Source organism: Cornus florida, unplaced genomic scaffold, assembly GCF_030987335.1.
Source record: "Cornus florida cultivar Cherokee Brave unplaced genomic scaffold, ASM3098733v1 CherokeeBrave_3.0.0_Hap2_Chr06, whole genome shotgun sequence".
Classification (NCBI taxonomy): Eukaryota; Viridiplantae; Streptophyta; class Magnoliopsida; order Cornales; family Cornaceae; genus Cornus; species Cornus florida.
Window position 1 is genome coordinate 38435066 of NW_026775576.1, and position 16477 is coordinate 38451542.

The 16477-nt window shown below is 35.9% G+C and overlaps 1 protein-coding gene and 1 pseudogene across 1 annotated transcript; one reads left to right on the top strand and one right to left on the bottom strand.

Moving 5' to 3' along the window:
• Positions 1 to 1394: 1394 nt before the first annotated feature.
• On the top strand, positions 1395 to 1492 carry LOC132315318 (small nucleolar RNA R71; annotated as a pseudogene).
• A 9809-nt stretch (positions 1493 to 11301) lies between these two features.
• On the bottom strand, positions 11302 to 14246 carry LOC132313961 (mannose/glucose-specific lectin-like). Its single transcript, XM_059812893.1, has 3 exons — positions 14106 to 14246; positions 11846 to 12271; positions 11302 to 11682 (listed from the first exon to the last, which is right to left on the bottom strand). Exons 1-3 carry the CDS (start codon positions 14244 to 14246, stop codon positions 11302 to 11304), a joined length of 948 nt encoding a protein of 315 aa, XP_059668876.1.
• Between the last annotated feature and the right edge of the window lie 2231 nt (positions 14247 to 16477).

Consider the following 16477-nt stretch of genomic DNA (forward strand, 5'->3'; position numbering starts at 1 on the left):
GCTTTTGTTCTTCCTCTTTTTGGGTGCAAAAATCTTTCAAGAACTTGGTATAAGTCGGAATTTGCTTGATTGCATCCAAAAGTGGAAGATTAATCTTTACTTGCTTAAACATTTCAATGATTTCATTGGTCTTGGTCTTTTGTTTTTCAAGAGAAATGGACCTTTTCAAGGCATCTAGAAATGGAGTTTTAGGCTCAAAAGCTTTTTCAAAATCTTTCTTTGAAGAATCTTCAACACAAGAATTTTTCAAACTGTCACAAGAATTTTTCAAATCATCTTTTAAAACTTTGTTCAAATCATTTTCTATTACTTTTTCAACAAAAGGGTCATGCACGTGCAATGAAGGAGGAATAGGATGTGAAACGGGACGGTTGTCAACTTTTGGTTGCACCGGTTCACTCTCTTCATTGGATATACTCACTTGGTTGTCCACAATTCTCCCACTTCTTAAGGTTGTCACTGCATTGACATGTTCGATTGTGTGGCCTTCCGATGAGGAATGAGTCTCCACAACATATTGTTGCTTTGGTGGTGCATTCAAAGGCATCTTCCCTTTCTCTTTAGCATTTAAAGTACTAGCTATTTGGCCGACTTGGGTTTCTAGCTTAGTAATGGATTGAGAATGGGAATGAAGCAATTGAGTATTTGCCTCTAAAGTGCCTAAAGCGGTCAACACTTTTTCCTCAAAAGTGGGACTCCTAGAATTTCCTTGAGAATATGATTATTGGTTAGGAAAATGAGAATTAGAAAATTGATTGCCATGCGATTGAAATGATGACGATCTAAAACCTTGGGAACCTTGGCCTTACATTGGAGTTGGAACATACTTCCCTTGAAAACCACCTTGGGGAGGGTTTGAGCCTTCCCCTTGGCTTTCCCAAGAGAAGTTTGGATGGTTCCTCCAACTTGAATTGTAATGAGTGCCATAAGGATTATTCCCTTGGTTGACAAATGTAGCATTGACTTGCTCATGGTTTTAACTTGGAACATGTCCATGGGGACAATTGGAAGTAGAATGTAAAACACTTGAACAAGTCATGCAAGATTCATTAGATGCACGATGATGAATATGATTAGGGGAGGAAGACATTTGATTCACCGAAGTTTGGTTGATCAAGAATTGATTAATTCTTTGAGATAAGGATTTCATCTCGGCGGCTATATCATTGGAATTGTCAACTTGATATAAGCTGACATTTTTCCTTCCACCCAAGTTTCTACCATTTTTAGAAGATAAGGATCTATGCATTGAATTTTCACTCATACTTTCATACAATTGCCACACATCATTTTCATGCTTGTCAAGATAAGAGCCACTCATAGATGCATCAACCATACCCTTGTGATTATACAGTAAACTTTCAAAGAAATATTGAACTAGTTGCCACTTATGTATGTCATGATGTGGGCATTTCCTAAGCAAATCATTAAACCTTTCCCATGCCTCATGAAACATTTCCCCATCCCCTTGAGAAAATTCACGAATGGAAGTCCTCATGGCATTGGTCTTAGAAACTGGATAGTACTTCTTCAAGAACTCTTGTTGCATTTCTGTCCAAGAAGTTATTGAAAAAAGGGCTAAGATTGTTGAACCAATATTTTGCCTTGTCTTTAAAGGTAAAAGGAAAAAGTTTGAGTCTTAACACTTCTTCTGGCATGTCCGTGTATTTTGCGGTGGAACACACTTCAAGAAACTCATCCAAATGCTTATAAGGTTCTTCACTTGGAAGTCCATGATAGTTAGGAAGCATTTGAATGGTTTGCGATTTAATCTCATAGTGATGTGCTCTAAATGGGGGCAATTGAATGCAAGTATGTGCATTGTATTCATTAGCCACATAATGGGCTCTTAAAGTAATGTGAGGATTCACAATTAGTGGTGCTAAACGAACACCTTGATTAGCTTGAACAATAGGAGGTTATGGAACAAAAATTGGCCAAGGCATTCCCAATGGAACTTGGCCTTGTTGTTGTGGGTGAATGAATGGTCTAGGCATGCCCAATGGTACTTGAATGTTTCATGATGTACATTAGGGTGAAGGATGCCTTGTTGGTCTAAGTGACCAAGGTCCTCCACATGGTCGTTATTTAGTTCCTCCATTGGTGAAATGGAGTGATGAGAACTACCTCTTCCCCTAGGGTTACGAACAACCAATTCAAGATGCAAATTAGGAGGGATAAGAGTAGGATTTAATGACCTACCACCATGCATACACTAGCTAAACAAATAATAAGAAAAAAGCAATCACTTCCCCCCCACAACAAATCAATCAACAAACATTCTCCATATACATTGATCCCATACTCCCATGCTTGAACAATATGCAAAGAAAATTAAGTTGCCTCCATGCGAGCTCACGATTTATCTAAGAATTGAAAAACTTGCCACCACGCGGGCTGATGATTTAACTAAAGATTGAGTTAGAAAGATCTCACAAAGGGTCCTTAAGCAACTTCAATTCATTTTCAATTTTCAAGCCTTGCTATGCTTTTCAATTTTTTAGATTTTAGCCCTTTTTTGCTTTTGCTTAGCTTCACTTGGCTTCTTTGCTTTTAATTCTCTTTTGCTCAACTTCCTTTGCTCAATTCTCCTAGCCAAATAAGAACAACTACAATAAATAACTAAAAATAAAGTAAAGACAAGGCACGATCAAAAGAGTACTAATTCCTAATTGTTTCCAAAACACGGCATTGCCAATTCAAATCCCCGGCAACAGCGCCAAAAACTTGGTGTGGCCGTCGATGTACAACCAAATTTGTGCAAAATAGTGTGGCCAAGTTTTAAATTTATAAATGCCACTACTACCTCTAACTAAAATATAGCTAGGGTGAGTAGGGATCGTCCCAAGGGATTTTAGGCGTGCTTGCAATGGAAACAATGTATAGGGTTAGTAGGTCGAGTGATCAAAAGGTGGTGGGTTTGGTTGATTAGACTACAAACTAAACTAAACAAGTTCAATGTAAAGTAAGCAATTTAAATGAAATTTAGAGAAAACAAGAGAGTGAGGTCTTGGGGTCTAGAGGTCACCACTAAACATCATCATTCTAGGCATTCAATGTATAATTAATGAGGGGAAACATGTGTTGCAATTTGAGAGTGTGTGATTGATTGTTTCAACAAGCATAGATGACCAATTAAGTATATATTGTCTAAGCAACCTAGTGAATAGTACAATACATCAAACTAAGCCATTAATCCTTCCTTTAAGCTCACAATCCAAACATATCACATGGTTAGAGAATAATACTACTTGCATTTATAAGCGTGGAACATCAAACAACAAGCATGGATTTTCCTCCTATCTAACAACTAAGGTAACTACACTACAACTAAGCTAAGGGCATGAAAATTAAACTAAATAAACTAAGGGAGATGCCCAATATATCAAGACATGAGTATGAACCATCAAATAAACCACAATAGTATTCTATTAAGCACTATGCCTTGACAATCTCTAGATCCATAGCATTAACATACATAGACATGCATCAATAACACAAAAACTAGAGATAAAAACATGAACATCTATTCTAACATACATAGACATATAGATAGAATAAAATGATCAACTAGAAGTACTAAACCACACAAATCATTGAATAAACAAGATTCATATATAAAATAATTGTCAAGACAAGATTATAACACAAATCCCCTCAAAATACAAAACATTAGAGTCTAGAAGGCATGCTTAGGGCTAACTTTAGCCCCAAGAAGATGTTTAGCCACTCATTAAGTAGTCATCCAACCCTCAAGGGCTATCTTCATGGTAGGAATGACCTTCTTCTTGATGGAAACCTTAGAAGAATGGAAGAACTCCGAAGAATGTATCTCTAGCCTCTTCTCCTCTCTTTTCTTCCTCTCTAAGAATGTTTCTAAGTATATGTGTAAAAAGTAGCTTAAATCTTTATATAGGTAGCTCAAGTGTCACACCAAGTGGTTTGGACTCGTGCATAAGGGCTCCTCCAATGATTGCACCATGAGACAACTTTTAATGAGCTGAAACTTATTTTTTTTTGAACTTGAGGAGGTTCGATCGATCGAACTTAGGTGAGATCGATCGAATGCTACAAAGATCGATCATCCTTGGCGGCGCCTTTTTGAATAAAGACAAATCTCTGAGATATTTTGGGATATTTTGGGAAAGAGACAAAAGTGGTAGGTGGGGTAGTAGGTGAGGATAAGATCAAGCAATTTCGATCGATCGAAGGAATGTTGGATCGATCGAAGATGATGGAATCTTTTGGATAAGAACAAGGGCTTGGATCCATCTTGAAATGTTTAGATCGATCTTGCTCTAATCGATCGAAGGAATGTTGAGATTGATCGAACTTGCTGTTTTTCCACACTCTGCTTCCACTTTGCTCCTTTCTTCCATCCAACTTGAGTTAGCTTCTTTAATGCTCTTATTTGGCTGAATTAGCTTATTTTTGGGATAAGCACCTGAAATGGGCAATAACATGAAATTAGTCTAAGACGGGAAAATAAGATAGATAAAGGTCCAAGAATACCTAAGCTTAAGGGGTTTAATTGCGCACTTTTCAGTGCTCATCACATATGTATATATATACCTAACTATCCATTCATTAATATTAAAATTATTGATAAATATTAATAATGCCATCCTTATATATATATATACACACACACACCCATATATATATATACAACTATCCATGGGTAATCATCCATACCCATCAGACCTCCTATCCAAGTAGTCCATGTGACCCAATTGGTTGGTCCATTACCACTATCCAAATCCATCTTTTAAAATAAAAATAAAATAAAATAAAACATAAAGCAATTATATCATTTTATCCTAACAATTAATTACAATTAAACCATACATCATTTCAGCAAACAAAACACCTAATTATTAAACAACACAAACACCCAATTAAATCAGATAAGTCACATAAGCAATTAAAACCATTAAACATATGATCATATAACCACATCAGCACATAGTCACGTAAGCACATAAAATACAATAAAAGAAGTAATTAAATCCCTTTTATTTTCTTTTGAAAACTAGGGGTATTACATTCTGCTTCTTACTTTTTACTACCATATCGTCTATGTAAGCTTCAACTATTCTTTTGATATGTTTTTCGAATATTTTGTTGATTAACCGTTGGTAAGTTACCCCCGCGTTCTTCAGTCCGAAAGGCATCACCTTATAATAGTAGGTACCACGCTCGGTGATGAATGATGTTTTCTTTTCATCTGATGGGTCCATTGGGATTTGGTTGTAACCTGAATAGGCAACAAGGAAAGTTAGCCTTTCATACCTAGTAGTAGCATCCACCATTTGATCAATTTTTAGGAGTGGGAAGTTATCCTTCGGGTAGGCTTTATTTAAATTAGTAAAGTCGTTGTATACCCTCCATTTGCCATTTTTCTTCTGGACAACGACTACGTTTGACAACCATTGCGGATACTGGACCTCTCGGATGAACCCTACTTCCAATAGTGGGTCGACTTCTTTTGCAATGATTTTATTCCTCTCTAGAGCGAACCTCCTTTACTTTTGCTTCACCGAGCGGTAATTCAGGTTTACATTTAGGTTGTGACATGCCATCCCTGGGTTGATCCCAGGCATATCCCAGTGGTTCTAGGTGAAAATGTTCACATTCTGCCTTAGGACTTTTACCAATTCTTCTTTCTCCTCAAGTGATTGGAGTGCCCTGATGTAAGTTACTTTCTGCTCTTCCCCTGCAATTAACTGTATTGCCTCTAGGGGTTCCTCGGTCGAATGCTCTTTTTCTGGCTCCTCGTTCTTCTCGGAAGAAGAGGAGCTCGACTATTTCAAAAATTGCTTTCCCTTGTCATCCGATCTGATAGTAGTATGATAACACTCATTCGCTGCTACTTGATCCCCCCCATATGTCTATAATCTCTCGTCTATTGGGACCAATGCATCTTATGACTTGGTGCAGAGTTGACATAACTCCTTCCATTTGATGGATCCAGCCTCGACCCATAAGCAGGTTGTAGGTTGGGTGGATGTCTACGATCACTAAATTTTCGTTCAGAGTTTTTTTTGGCTAGAGTGACTGATAGTGTAATTACGCTTATGGGCTTCACTCTTCTCCCGTTGAATCCCATCAAGGGTTTTCTAGTGGGGCGGACCTGATCTGGAATTTGTTTCAGCTGGTTGAATATCCACTTAGTTATGATGTTAGCACTGCTACCAGGGTCGATGAGGACACGCCTAACTAAACAGTTTACTGCCAAAAGGATGATCACCAGAAGATCTTCGTGTGGATGTTGTATTCTCTTGAGGTCTCCTTCATGGAAGAAAATCTGGGTTGAGCTCAACCTACATTCGATCATGTTGACTTCCCCAATTCTTCATAGTTTTTGAGCTTGCTTGATTTGAATCTTGTAGGAATTTTTTGGTTGTTCGTCCTCTTCTGGATGGCTATGAATCATGTTAATGACCCGAACAGGCTGACTATCTGTTGCAGCTTTTGGTGTTGGTCTGGTTCGTTTAGATTGCCTTTGATGGCTTGGGTCGGCGAGGTACTTGGCTAGCTTACCCTTGGCTATTAAGGCCTCTACCTATTTTATCAGACTCCTGCAATCATTGGTTAGGTGTCCGAAATCACTATGGAATGCATAGTGCTTACTCTGATCCTTTTGATCCATTGGTTGTCTGATTGGTGAAGGGATTTGGAAAATTTTCCTACCCTTGGTTTCCTGATACAACCTTGCTAACGTGATTTTGAGAGGTGTGACATTCTTTATGGTTCGTGACCTCTTCTCAGGAGCTCTTCCTTTGATACTCGGGGGCTCTCGCTGGGCTCGTGAGGTACTCGGTCGTTCTTTTGGTCGGTTTTTCACTGTAACTAGCGTTGCTCTCTGCTTCCTGGTCATCTCATTCTCTTCGAGTCTGATGTAATTCTGTGCTCTTACATTCAACTCCGACATGTCTATTAGAGTCTTCTTCACTAATGAGGAGTAAAATATGTGCCTTGTATCATGGCTATTTTGAATGCTTTTATGGTTATAGCTTGGTTGTCGTCCAGAATACCCAAAGACTCCATATTGAACTGAGTGAGGAAGGCCTGGAGGCCTTCCCCTCTCATCTATTGAATTGTGAAGAGGTTAGAGATGGTTTTTTTTTTCTGCTTCTTGTTTCCAAAATATTGGGCTAGAAATGTCATACACAATGACTCGAAGTTTGAGATTGATTTGTGTGGTTGGTTCTTGAACCATTCCAACGTTACCCCTGTTAGGCTAGATGGAAAGATTTTGCATATGAATGGATCGTTTCGTGCTTCTATAGTCATTTCCTGGTTGTAATGGTCTAAATGTTGAAGTGGATTATTAGTCCCATTGAACTTGATGAATTTTGGCATTGTGAATTTATTGGGTTTTTTGACCTGTTCTATTTCATTCGTGAAGGGAGTTTTGACTATAGAGACAGTAAACTCCCGTGCCATATCTTCAGGTGTTTGGGCCTTCAGCCCTTTGATACGCTCGTCTATCTCCTTTCGGAATTGGGCGATGATGTCACTTCCTAGAAATTACTGGTCCCCACATAGGGCTCAAGTGCTTTTTCTTGCTAACTCAACATGATCTTCCGTAGCTGGTATTTTTGTGGCTCGTGGTCCTCTTAATGTGGAGTCTGCCATGATACGAGACTGACTTGCTGTCTTTTCGCCGTCATTTCGGTCCAAAGCATTATGTTGTAAATTGATTTGTTGCCAAAGAGCCCTTGGCTGCTAGAGAGGGTTGTTAAGTCCCTGAGTATGAGGTGCTATCGGGGGATCCACCGGCTCATTCTTATGCTCTGGTTGAGGGGCAATCGGTGGATTGCCTTACTGAATGGTGGTCCGGAGTCCTTCATTCTCTTGGCATAGAGCATTAATTTGCGCTAGGTTAGCCTCGTTGGCTTGCTTCAACACATTGATCTGCTCAGTACTAGCTTCATTTGCTTGCCGGAGGACAACAAACTGTGTTTGCATCTCCTGCGCATTTTTTGTATAATTTCCTGTTGTTGTACCTGCGCGGCATCTAATCTCGTTGCCATTTCAGAGTGATGTCGCAGGAAAGAAATAGTGAAAGGCTTTTTTGTAAAGCTTCCCACAGACGGCGACAAAGTGTAGGTGTAGATTTTTACACCAGAACACTTAAGAAAAAATGCAAAAATTATAATAAAAAAAATACGACAAAATTGAAAAAAGTTTGATAGCAGAAGAAGAAGATAATTGAAATCGATGCCTTTCTCTTCTCATTAACCTTTTATTTATATGTTTATACAGAGCTTTTCATGGGGCCATTATTAGCGGTTTTGGACGTTAGCATTTATGGTTCCTATTTTCCTACGATTTCTTCATGACAGGCGTTATGGGTTTTTGAATGCGCTTGGTCTGGGCCACATCATGGGCTGCGTTCTTCTACCTGGGATGACTAAAATGCTTCGAGGCCTTTCTTGCTGGGCTTCCAACTGTGTTGGGCTTCTAGACTAGTTACTCTAGTGATGGACCTTTCTTATTCTGCGAACCCGTGGTGTTTTACGATTGGTGGGGAAATTTCCCTCCACACCTCGTTTGGGTAGCTTGATGGAGTACTTTTAAAAAATAACAGGAAAAACCATCTCAAGGAACAAATACCGGAGATCTTGTGGCATCAGTTTCTATAGTGGCTAGTGCTAGAGAAGGCAAAGAACAGTAGTGGAGTTATGTGAGTCAGAGTTCTATTAACACAAAAAGCATTGAATCAAATTTTCAATAACAAGTTTAAAACTTATATATGGAGTAATTGTTATGCGCCATGAAGTTGAGAAACCGATGGGTCTCTTAAGTTGCAATAGGCGATGGAGGGTAAATCGATCACTTCGAGCAATGCCTCTCCTCGGGCACCTCGGATTTGATACTGGACTCACAGCTATTCCTTCTTTGGAAGCTTTTGTTTGACTCTGTTGTTAGGTTCTAATACCGTTCTATCACCTTTTATCACTAATCCCATCCAAGAAGGTGTAGTTGACCACTAGTCCCTTTAATGAGAAAAGAAGGCGCAGTCAGCCTCCCATCCCTTTAATCAGGGAATGAGGCGAGTCATCGAGCTTTGCCCCACCTGTCCCTTTTAGTACACAATTACTCAGTTCGAACCCTTATAATATGGGACAATTTGATTTTGAAACATTTTTAGTTCTTTTATTCTTACCTACTCAATTTGGTTCGTGCACTGAAATTTTAGTGCTTACCTTAACGGTTATCATCTGTGTTCATTGGTGAAGGGATCCAACTTTACGATTCAATTCATATAATACATGTCGTGTGATAAAATGGAATGGATTCACAATTTATATTGTGATGAGCATTTCAAATATATATATATAGAGAGAGAAGTGCTAATTGCAGTCGTGCAAGCGACTGTCCATTCACAGTCGCCGGTTATGATTGGTTAGTTTTGAAGGCATTTATTACTTTAAGTTTATATTTTTATGGACTCTACTAACATTAATTTTTAGACAAAAATATCCTTTTTAAATTATGATTTTCTTCTTATTTCCTCTTTTAATCAATTCATATAGGGATGTGTGCGAATGTGTGTAATATATATATAAATATATAATAATAATAAGTAATGTGATATGAATGGATGCTGAAAAAGGGTAAAAAAAAAAAAAAAAGTTAGATAGGATAATCCATTCACAAGAAATAAATCCTAAGAAAAAGAAAAAAAGAAAGATAGAAAAAAATCCAAAAAAGAACAAGATAGATTCTGAGATTTAAAAAATATATATACAAAATTAGTTTTATATACGTATATATTTCTTTTTTGGTGAAGAAATTATTTCCTTTTCTTTTAAAAAAATTCATTTATACATGGATAGTTGTAAAAATAAAAAATAAAAAATAAAAACAAAAAGAAACATATATATATATATATATATATATATATATATATATATATATGAAAAAACAAAAAAGGAAGAAATATATAATCGATTTTTTTTTTTTTTTATTCTTTTTGGATTTTTTTCTCGCTCTTTTATTATTTTTTTCTTCCTTTTATTTTTTTTTCCGAATCCATCCATCTCTTTTGAATGAATTATCCTATCACATAACTAACATACTCGATTAAAAGAAGAGAGAAGAAGAAAGTTTAGATAATTTAAAAGGGTATTTTTGTCTAAAAAGTAATGTTAGTAGAGTCCATAAAAATAGAAATTTAAAGTAATAAATGCATTCAAAACTAACCAATCATAATTGGCGACTGTGAATAAACAGTCGTTTGCGCGACTGCAATTAGCACTTCTCATATATATATATATTCCAATTGAATTATTTAAGCATTCTTTATTTATTTTAGGGATGAAGCGGCCCTGACTGTAAAGTAGGAATTACAGGCCTAGTTTTCATTAGGTCAATTCTAGTCTTGATTGCTCAATTTAAGTGGGCTGCAAATGAATATTAAAAAAAAAAAAATGATAAATTTAAAAATAAGAAAGAAGTAAATATGAGGTCTAAGATTCGACTCCTTTTGAGTGCAAAAAAATTCTTGAAGGGATGTGTGTAAGTATTAACTAATAAAACAAAAATGCAATAATTATTAGGAATTTTTTAACTTCTTTGAAACTATGGTAAGGCATTTACATATGTCACCCAATGCTCGTGCTTTCGAATTTGTTACAGTAGTAAACTTGTGTATATTGTTTGTTAGTTTTCTTTGTTATTTGCAAGTTTTGTGGAAGCTTTGTTTACAGCTTTACCGAAAAAACATAAATTATTTAAAATTTTCTTAATATTAAAATATATTTTCCTCTTTGAGATATAAGGATATATTATGGCTAGAGATAAGAGTTTGGAATCATTAGATATAGAAAGCGAAATTTTTCTATACTATCCATCTACAAAATAGATCCAATGTCAGACTATGATTTATATTTAAACGAGATAAATCTTTTCATGCACAACCAACAAGATTCTAGCTTCTTTTGCAACAACAGCCCCCAATTTATTATTAGGAATACCAAAGATGACATATAATATCATCTTATCACTGTATTGACATAATTTCACAAAATACATAACTAATTGAAACTTTGAGACTTAACACACAAAGATACACAAAACACACACGGACACAAATGTATGTTGCCTTAACCACTTTGACCAAGCTTTAAGGACAACACAGAGCATCCATTATTACAACTGCATCGAATGCAAATATATGCATTTAATTATTAATAATTAAAAAACGACTACTAAAAGGTGGCTCATGATCATTGGCTAAATTTTACCTTCACTTGAGGAGGATGGTTCTGACTGCTGTCCATTAGGACCTCAAAGTAGACCATCAGGCATTGCATCCCCAGCAAGTATTGTAGCCTCAATAGCCTCAAGCATTGTAGCCTCAGCAGCAGGTATTGTAGCCTCAGTAGCCTCAATAGCCTCAAGCATTATAGCCTCAACAGGTATTGCGGCAAGAGATGACTCAGAAAGATATGCTCCAATTGAACTAAGAAAGCTCTCGGACCTTCCATGGAATTCAATGATCTTATTACAAGTGGATGAGGATTGAAATTTCTTTCCTTCCTCCACGCCAAATGGTCCAATCGTTCTTTTATTGCTTTGAAATCCAAGTGACCGGATAACAACCATGTCAGCGACTTGTCCATAGTAGCCCCAAAATGGAAGCAAAAATTCATCCGGGTCTAATTTGACCTACACAAGTTATATTGGTTTTAAAAAGGTAAGTTTACATAGCATTCATATTAGCATAAATGAAAGCTTGAATAGTAAAATCATCAACAAAAGAGAGGAATTATTATTATTATTATTATTATTATTATTATTATTATGTATTAAATGGAAAATTATAACTAACCGTGAATTTTGCGCCGCCGACAGTACCATGGTTTTCTCCCGATACTAGGTTTCCATCGACATCATCATAGACAACTTGAATGGAATCAATTAACGCTCCGGCATGTATAATTAATTCCCTTACATTGTTGTAGGTTCCGTCATTCCACTGTTGCCCACCAGTAGTTCCAAATGGGCCAACAATTATTATAGTTGGTAATGGCTTAACGTATACTCTAATCGAATTTATATAATTACTCGCTCTTCCAAAGAATCCGACAATCTTGCTAGCTGTTATCGGGATTACAAAACTAGTTCCTTCTTCCTTACCATATGGTCCATAATGCCTTATCTTGCTTTGGAATGTAAGAGAGTTCACAAATTGAGATCCAAAACTATAGTACCCTGATATCGAAATGAGGTATTCGGTAGGATCGTTTAGTTTCACCTATTTCAGTTAACAACAACTTAGTAATTATGATAAACACCAACAAACCGCAAACGCAAAAAAAAAAAAAAAATAAAAATAAAAATAAAAAAATAAAAAATAATAATAATAATAATAATAATAGTAATAATAAATAATAAATAAAATAAAATAAAATAAAGGGACATAAAACCGTATCGCTCATATTAAAGATCGGCAAAAAGATTTTACCATGCGAAAAAAAAAAAAAAAAAAAGATTACAAATTTTCAAGGCCCCAATGTTTTGTCTCTTTCACGCCCTATTTCGTCTTTCAATGTTTTCTCATATGATACTACAAAACTTGGTCACAATAGAGACTGTAATACAAATTCATGACCCGTAAGACAAAATGGATTAAAAAGAATCAAATGCAAAGCCCAATAATCGGATCGAAACCGGGTTGCAATGGGACCTTGGCCGAAACAACATTCGAATCACAAATAATAGGTTTGTATATTAAGATATGTATATATAGTTGTATGTTTCGTAATGTGGATTGTGGAGTTCTAAGATATGTATATAGAATTTATATATATGCTATAACGAGGTCAATATTTCATTTCGCAGCCCGGGATAGTGTAATTGATAAAAGAAAATTCAAATGACAAATATAGATTGTTCAAACCAAAAAGCAAGCCATAAAAAATATAAAACAAAATTCATTGCAAAATAATACGTTAACCAAGGAGTAGTATAAGAAAGATAAATCCTTACCACGTTTAAGAACCAAAGTATTGATTTGCAATAATTACATACACTATACAACAGTCCAAGACAGGCTTTTTTATTTTGAAAAGGGCTTATTGGGCAAAGTACAGAAAACCCCTCTCGACTTATAGCATTTTCCAGTAAATCCCCTCGACTTGTAACCCTTTCCAATAAATCCCCCTTATCTAATTTTTTTACCAAGAACCCCCCTCAACTATCTAAGGGGGGGTAAAATAGTTGATATTTGGACCAAAATACCCTTTTATTTAAATCTTAATTTTCTTGAATTTCAAAAATTCATATCTCACAAACTATACATCCAAATATTACGAATAATATGTACACGGAAAGCTTATAAAACAAAGATTCCAAAAGTATAAGATTTGTTTAATAAAACTTCATAATCAGAGAGAAATAGACAATCTAAAAATCTACTGCAACAATCTTATTTTATTTTTTATAAAATACTCAGGTTATTTGCAAGAAAATTTTGAGAATATTATTCATTTCATATGGAGCATAACAATAAAAAAAAAAAATAAAAAAAAAAAAATAAAATAAAATAAAATTAGCCCCAATAGAGACCAAATATTCATTTTTATATTTTTTAAAATGGTGAGTCTATAAAAGAATGAAAATATTTTTGACGCAAAATATGATATACCATGAAATCGGTCTTTGTTGGGGCTAATTTTTTTTATATATATATTTGGCTCCATATGTAAATGAATAATTCTGAAAATTTTCTTGCAAATTTCTCGAGTATTTTATTTTTTAAGATTGTTGGAGTAGATTTTTATATTGCCTATTTCTCTCTAGTTATGAAGGTTTGTTATACAAATCTTATATTTCTGAAATTCTTATTTCATAAGTTTTCCGTACATATATTGTATATATATAATTTTTAGAGTAAAGTACATTAACACCCCCTGAGATTTGTCAAAAGGACAGCCAGATGAAACTTACTCTATTTTGGGACAATGACACCCCCTTATAATATTTACAAGCCAAACAGAGCCTTAAAACATATGAAAAGTCAACATTACCCTTCACTATTTTATAAATTTTAATTATAAAATATTAAAATAATTAAATGACCAAATTACCCTCAACACCCTATCAATCTCACAACCGGATTCTGCAGCAACCACACCAAAACTCCACAACCACCAACACCCACCCCCAAACCACCGTGCCTTCAAGCTCTCCAATGGAAGGGAAGGATCAAGCTTTCGGTCTATCACCATGGCAATGTCAACAACTTCAAAAACACCATGGCAATGTCAACAACTTCACCTCATCCTCTCCTCCTGAAAAACCCTAACCTTCACCTTCTCAAAAGCCCCAACACAATCACCACCACCCACTTCAATGGCTTCCCCCTCAACCTATCTTCGTGCCTCAACAAACCCATATCGATCATATATTCAACAACCCAAATCCAAGATCACCCAACCTCCACCTCCCAATCCCAAGATCAGGTCTTCAATTTCACCGCCAGTTCGGCCACTCTACCTGAAAACGTGCCCAAGATGGCCAAATCCGAGCTCTAAAATTGGCATGGAACCAGAATGAGCGTGATGGAAATGAGCCACAGAGGGAAAGAGTTCCTCTCAATCATCTAGAAAGCAGAGTCAGATCTGCGTACCCTTCTCAGCATACCCTCCGATTACGCAAGGCGGCGCAACCACCCAGTTCTCTGCGATCCCTCTCAATTTGTTGAAACCTCATTCTCTTCTTCTGGGTCGTGGGAACTGTTCGTGCTTGGGGTCCGTCGATCTGAACTGGGTTTCACCGGATTTGGGGCTCGCTGGACAGAATCGGGTCTTGTAGTTTAAAGCTTCGTCAGACTGATGGCTCCAATTTTGTGCATTACCGTGGGATATATCAAGACCTGACAGAGAGAATCAACCAAGCAAGAGCACTCACCGTCGCCCTCGTCGAACAACTATTGCCACCGCCGCCATTAAGCCCAACTCATGACTTGCGTACTCCGGCTTTGGGTAAGCTCACCGATGGAATCGAAGGATGAAGGCCCACATCCATTCACCATCGGCACTTGTATATACATACATATATGTGTGTGTATATATATATATGTATTTGTATATACATATATATATATACACACACATATATGTATGTACATATATATATATATATGTATGTGTCTGTGTATATATGTATGTGTGTGCGTTGGTGTTGGGGCGGCGGAAGAGAGAACAAAGGAGAGAGAAAGAAATTGGAACGGGTATCTGAGGACAGAAATGTCATTTCATGGTCAATATAAAAGTCAAAGGACAGAAATGTCAACTCATTACCATTGGGGTGTCTTTGGTTATTGTATCAAACTTGAGGGGGTGTCTTTGTCCCAGAATAGGCTAAGTTTCATCTGGCTGTCCTTATCTCAAACCTCAGGGGGTGTCAGTGTACTTTACCCTAATTTTTAAATGTATGGTTTGTGAGATATGAATTTTTGAAGTTCAGGAGAATTAAGATTTAAATAAAATGACATTTTGGTCCAAATATCAACTCTTTTACTCCTTTCAGATAGTTGAGGGGAGTTCTTTGGTAAAAAATTAAATAAGGGGGATTTATTGAAAAAAGGCTACAAGTCGAGGGGGGTTCTTTGATAAAAAAATAGATAAGAGTTTATTGAAAAATGTTACAAGTCAAAGGAGTTTTCTGTACTTTGCCCTTTTGAAAATAATGCATCATTGCCTCATTATCTACATCAAATTGGGCAGCTACCCTATTTTTTCTATTGATTTAATTACCCTCAATAAATTTAGCCATGCATGAATGCATTAATAAAAACAGTAACAAAGACAAAATAATTCAAGGGGAGGCATATTGAACATGATAAGGGTAATTTTTTTGCAGCTAACATGACATCTATCAGTACAGTAAGGCAATAATCTGAACATAGAAGTGCAACAACGACACTTTAGTGAAGATTCAAATATGTAAATTGCACATGTTGAGTTCGTAAAATTTCAATAATAAATTTAGATAAGAAGAAGAGAAAAAAACAAAGATGGAAAAAAAAGTTATAGTACATACATCATACTTGAGTGGAAAAAAGATGAATTTTAAGAAAAGAAAAAGAAATAAAATAAAATGAGAAAACTTTGAAAGGAAAAAAATTAGGATTTGATTGAAGAAATGAATAGTAAAAAAGAAAAGAAATAAAAAATTAAGAGATATTTTTAGCAATTAAAAATTGTTGGGAGAAATTATGTAAAATTTCTCATATATATATATATATATATATATATATATATATATGTACATTAAATATATATATATATACACACACACACACACACACAATATGTCTAGAGCGAGGGGGCAGGTGCCCCTGAGCCTACATTGGTTACATCCATATTTATATATATATATGAGGGAGCAGGTGCCCCTGAGCCATCATATGATTTGGATCTTGTCTTTAAGATAGTAAATCAACATATATATCCAA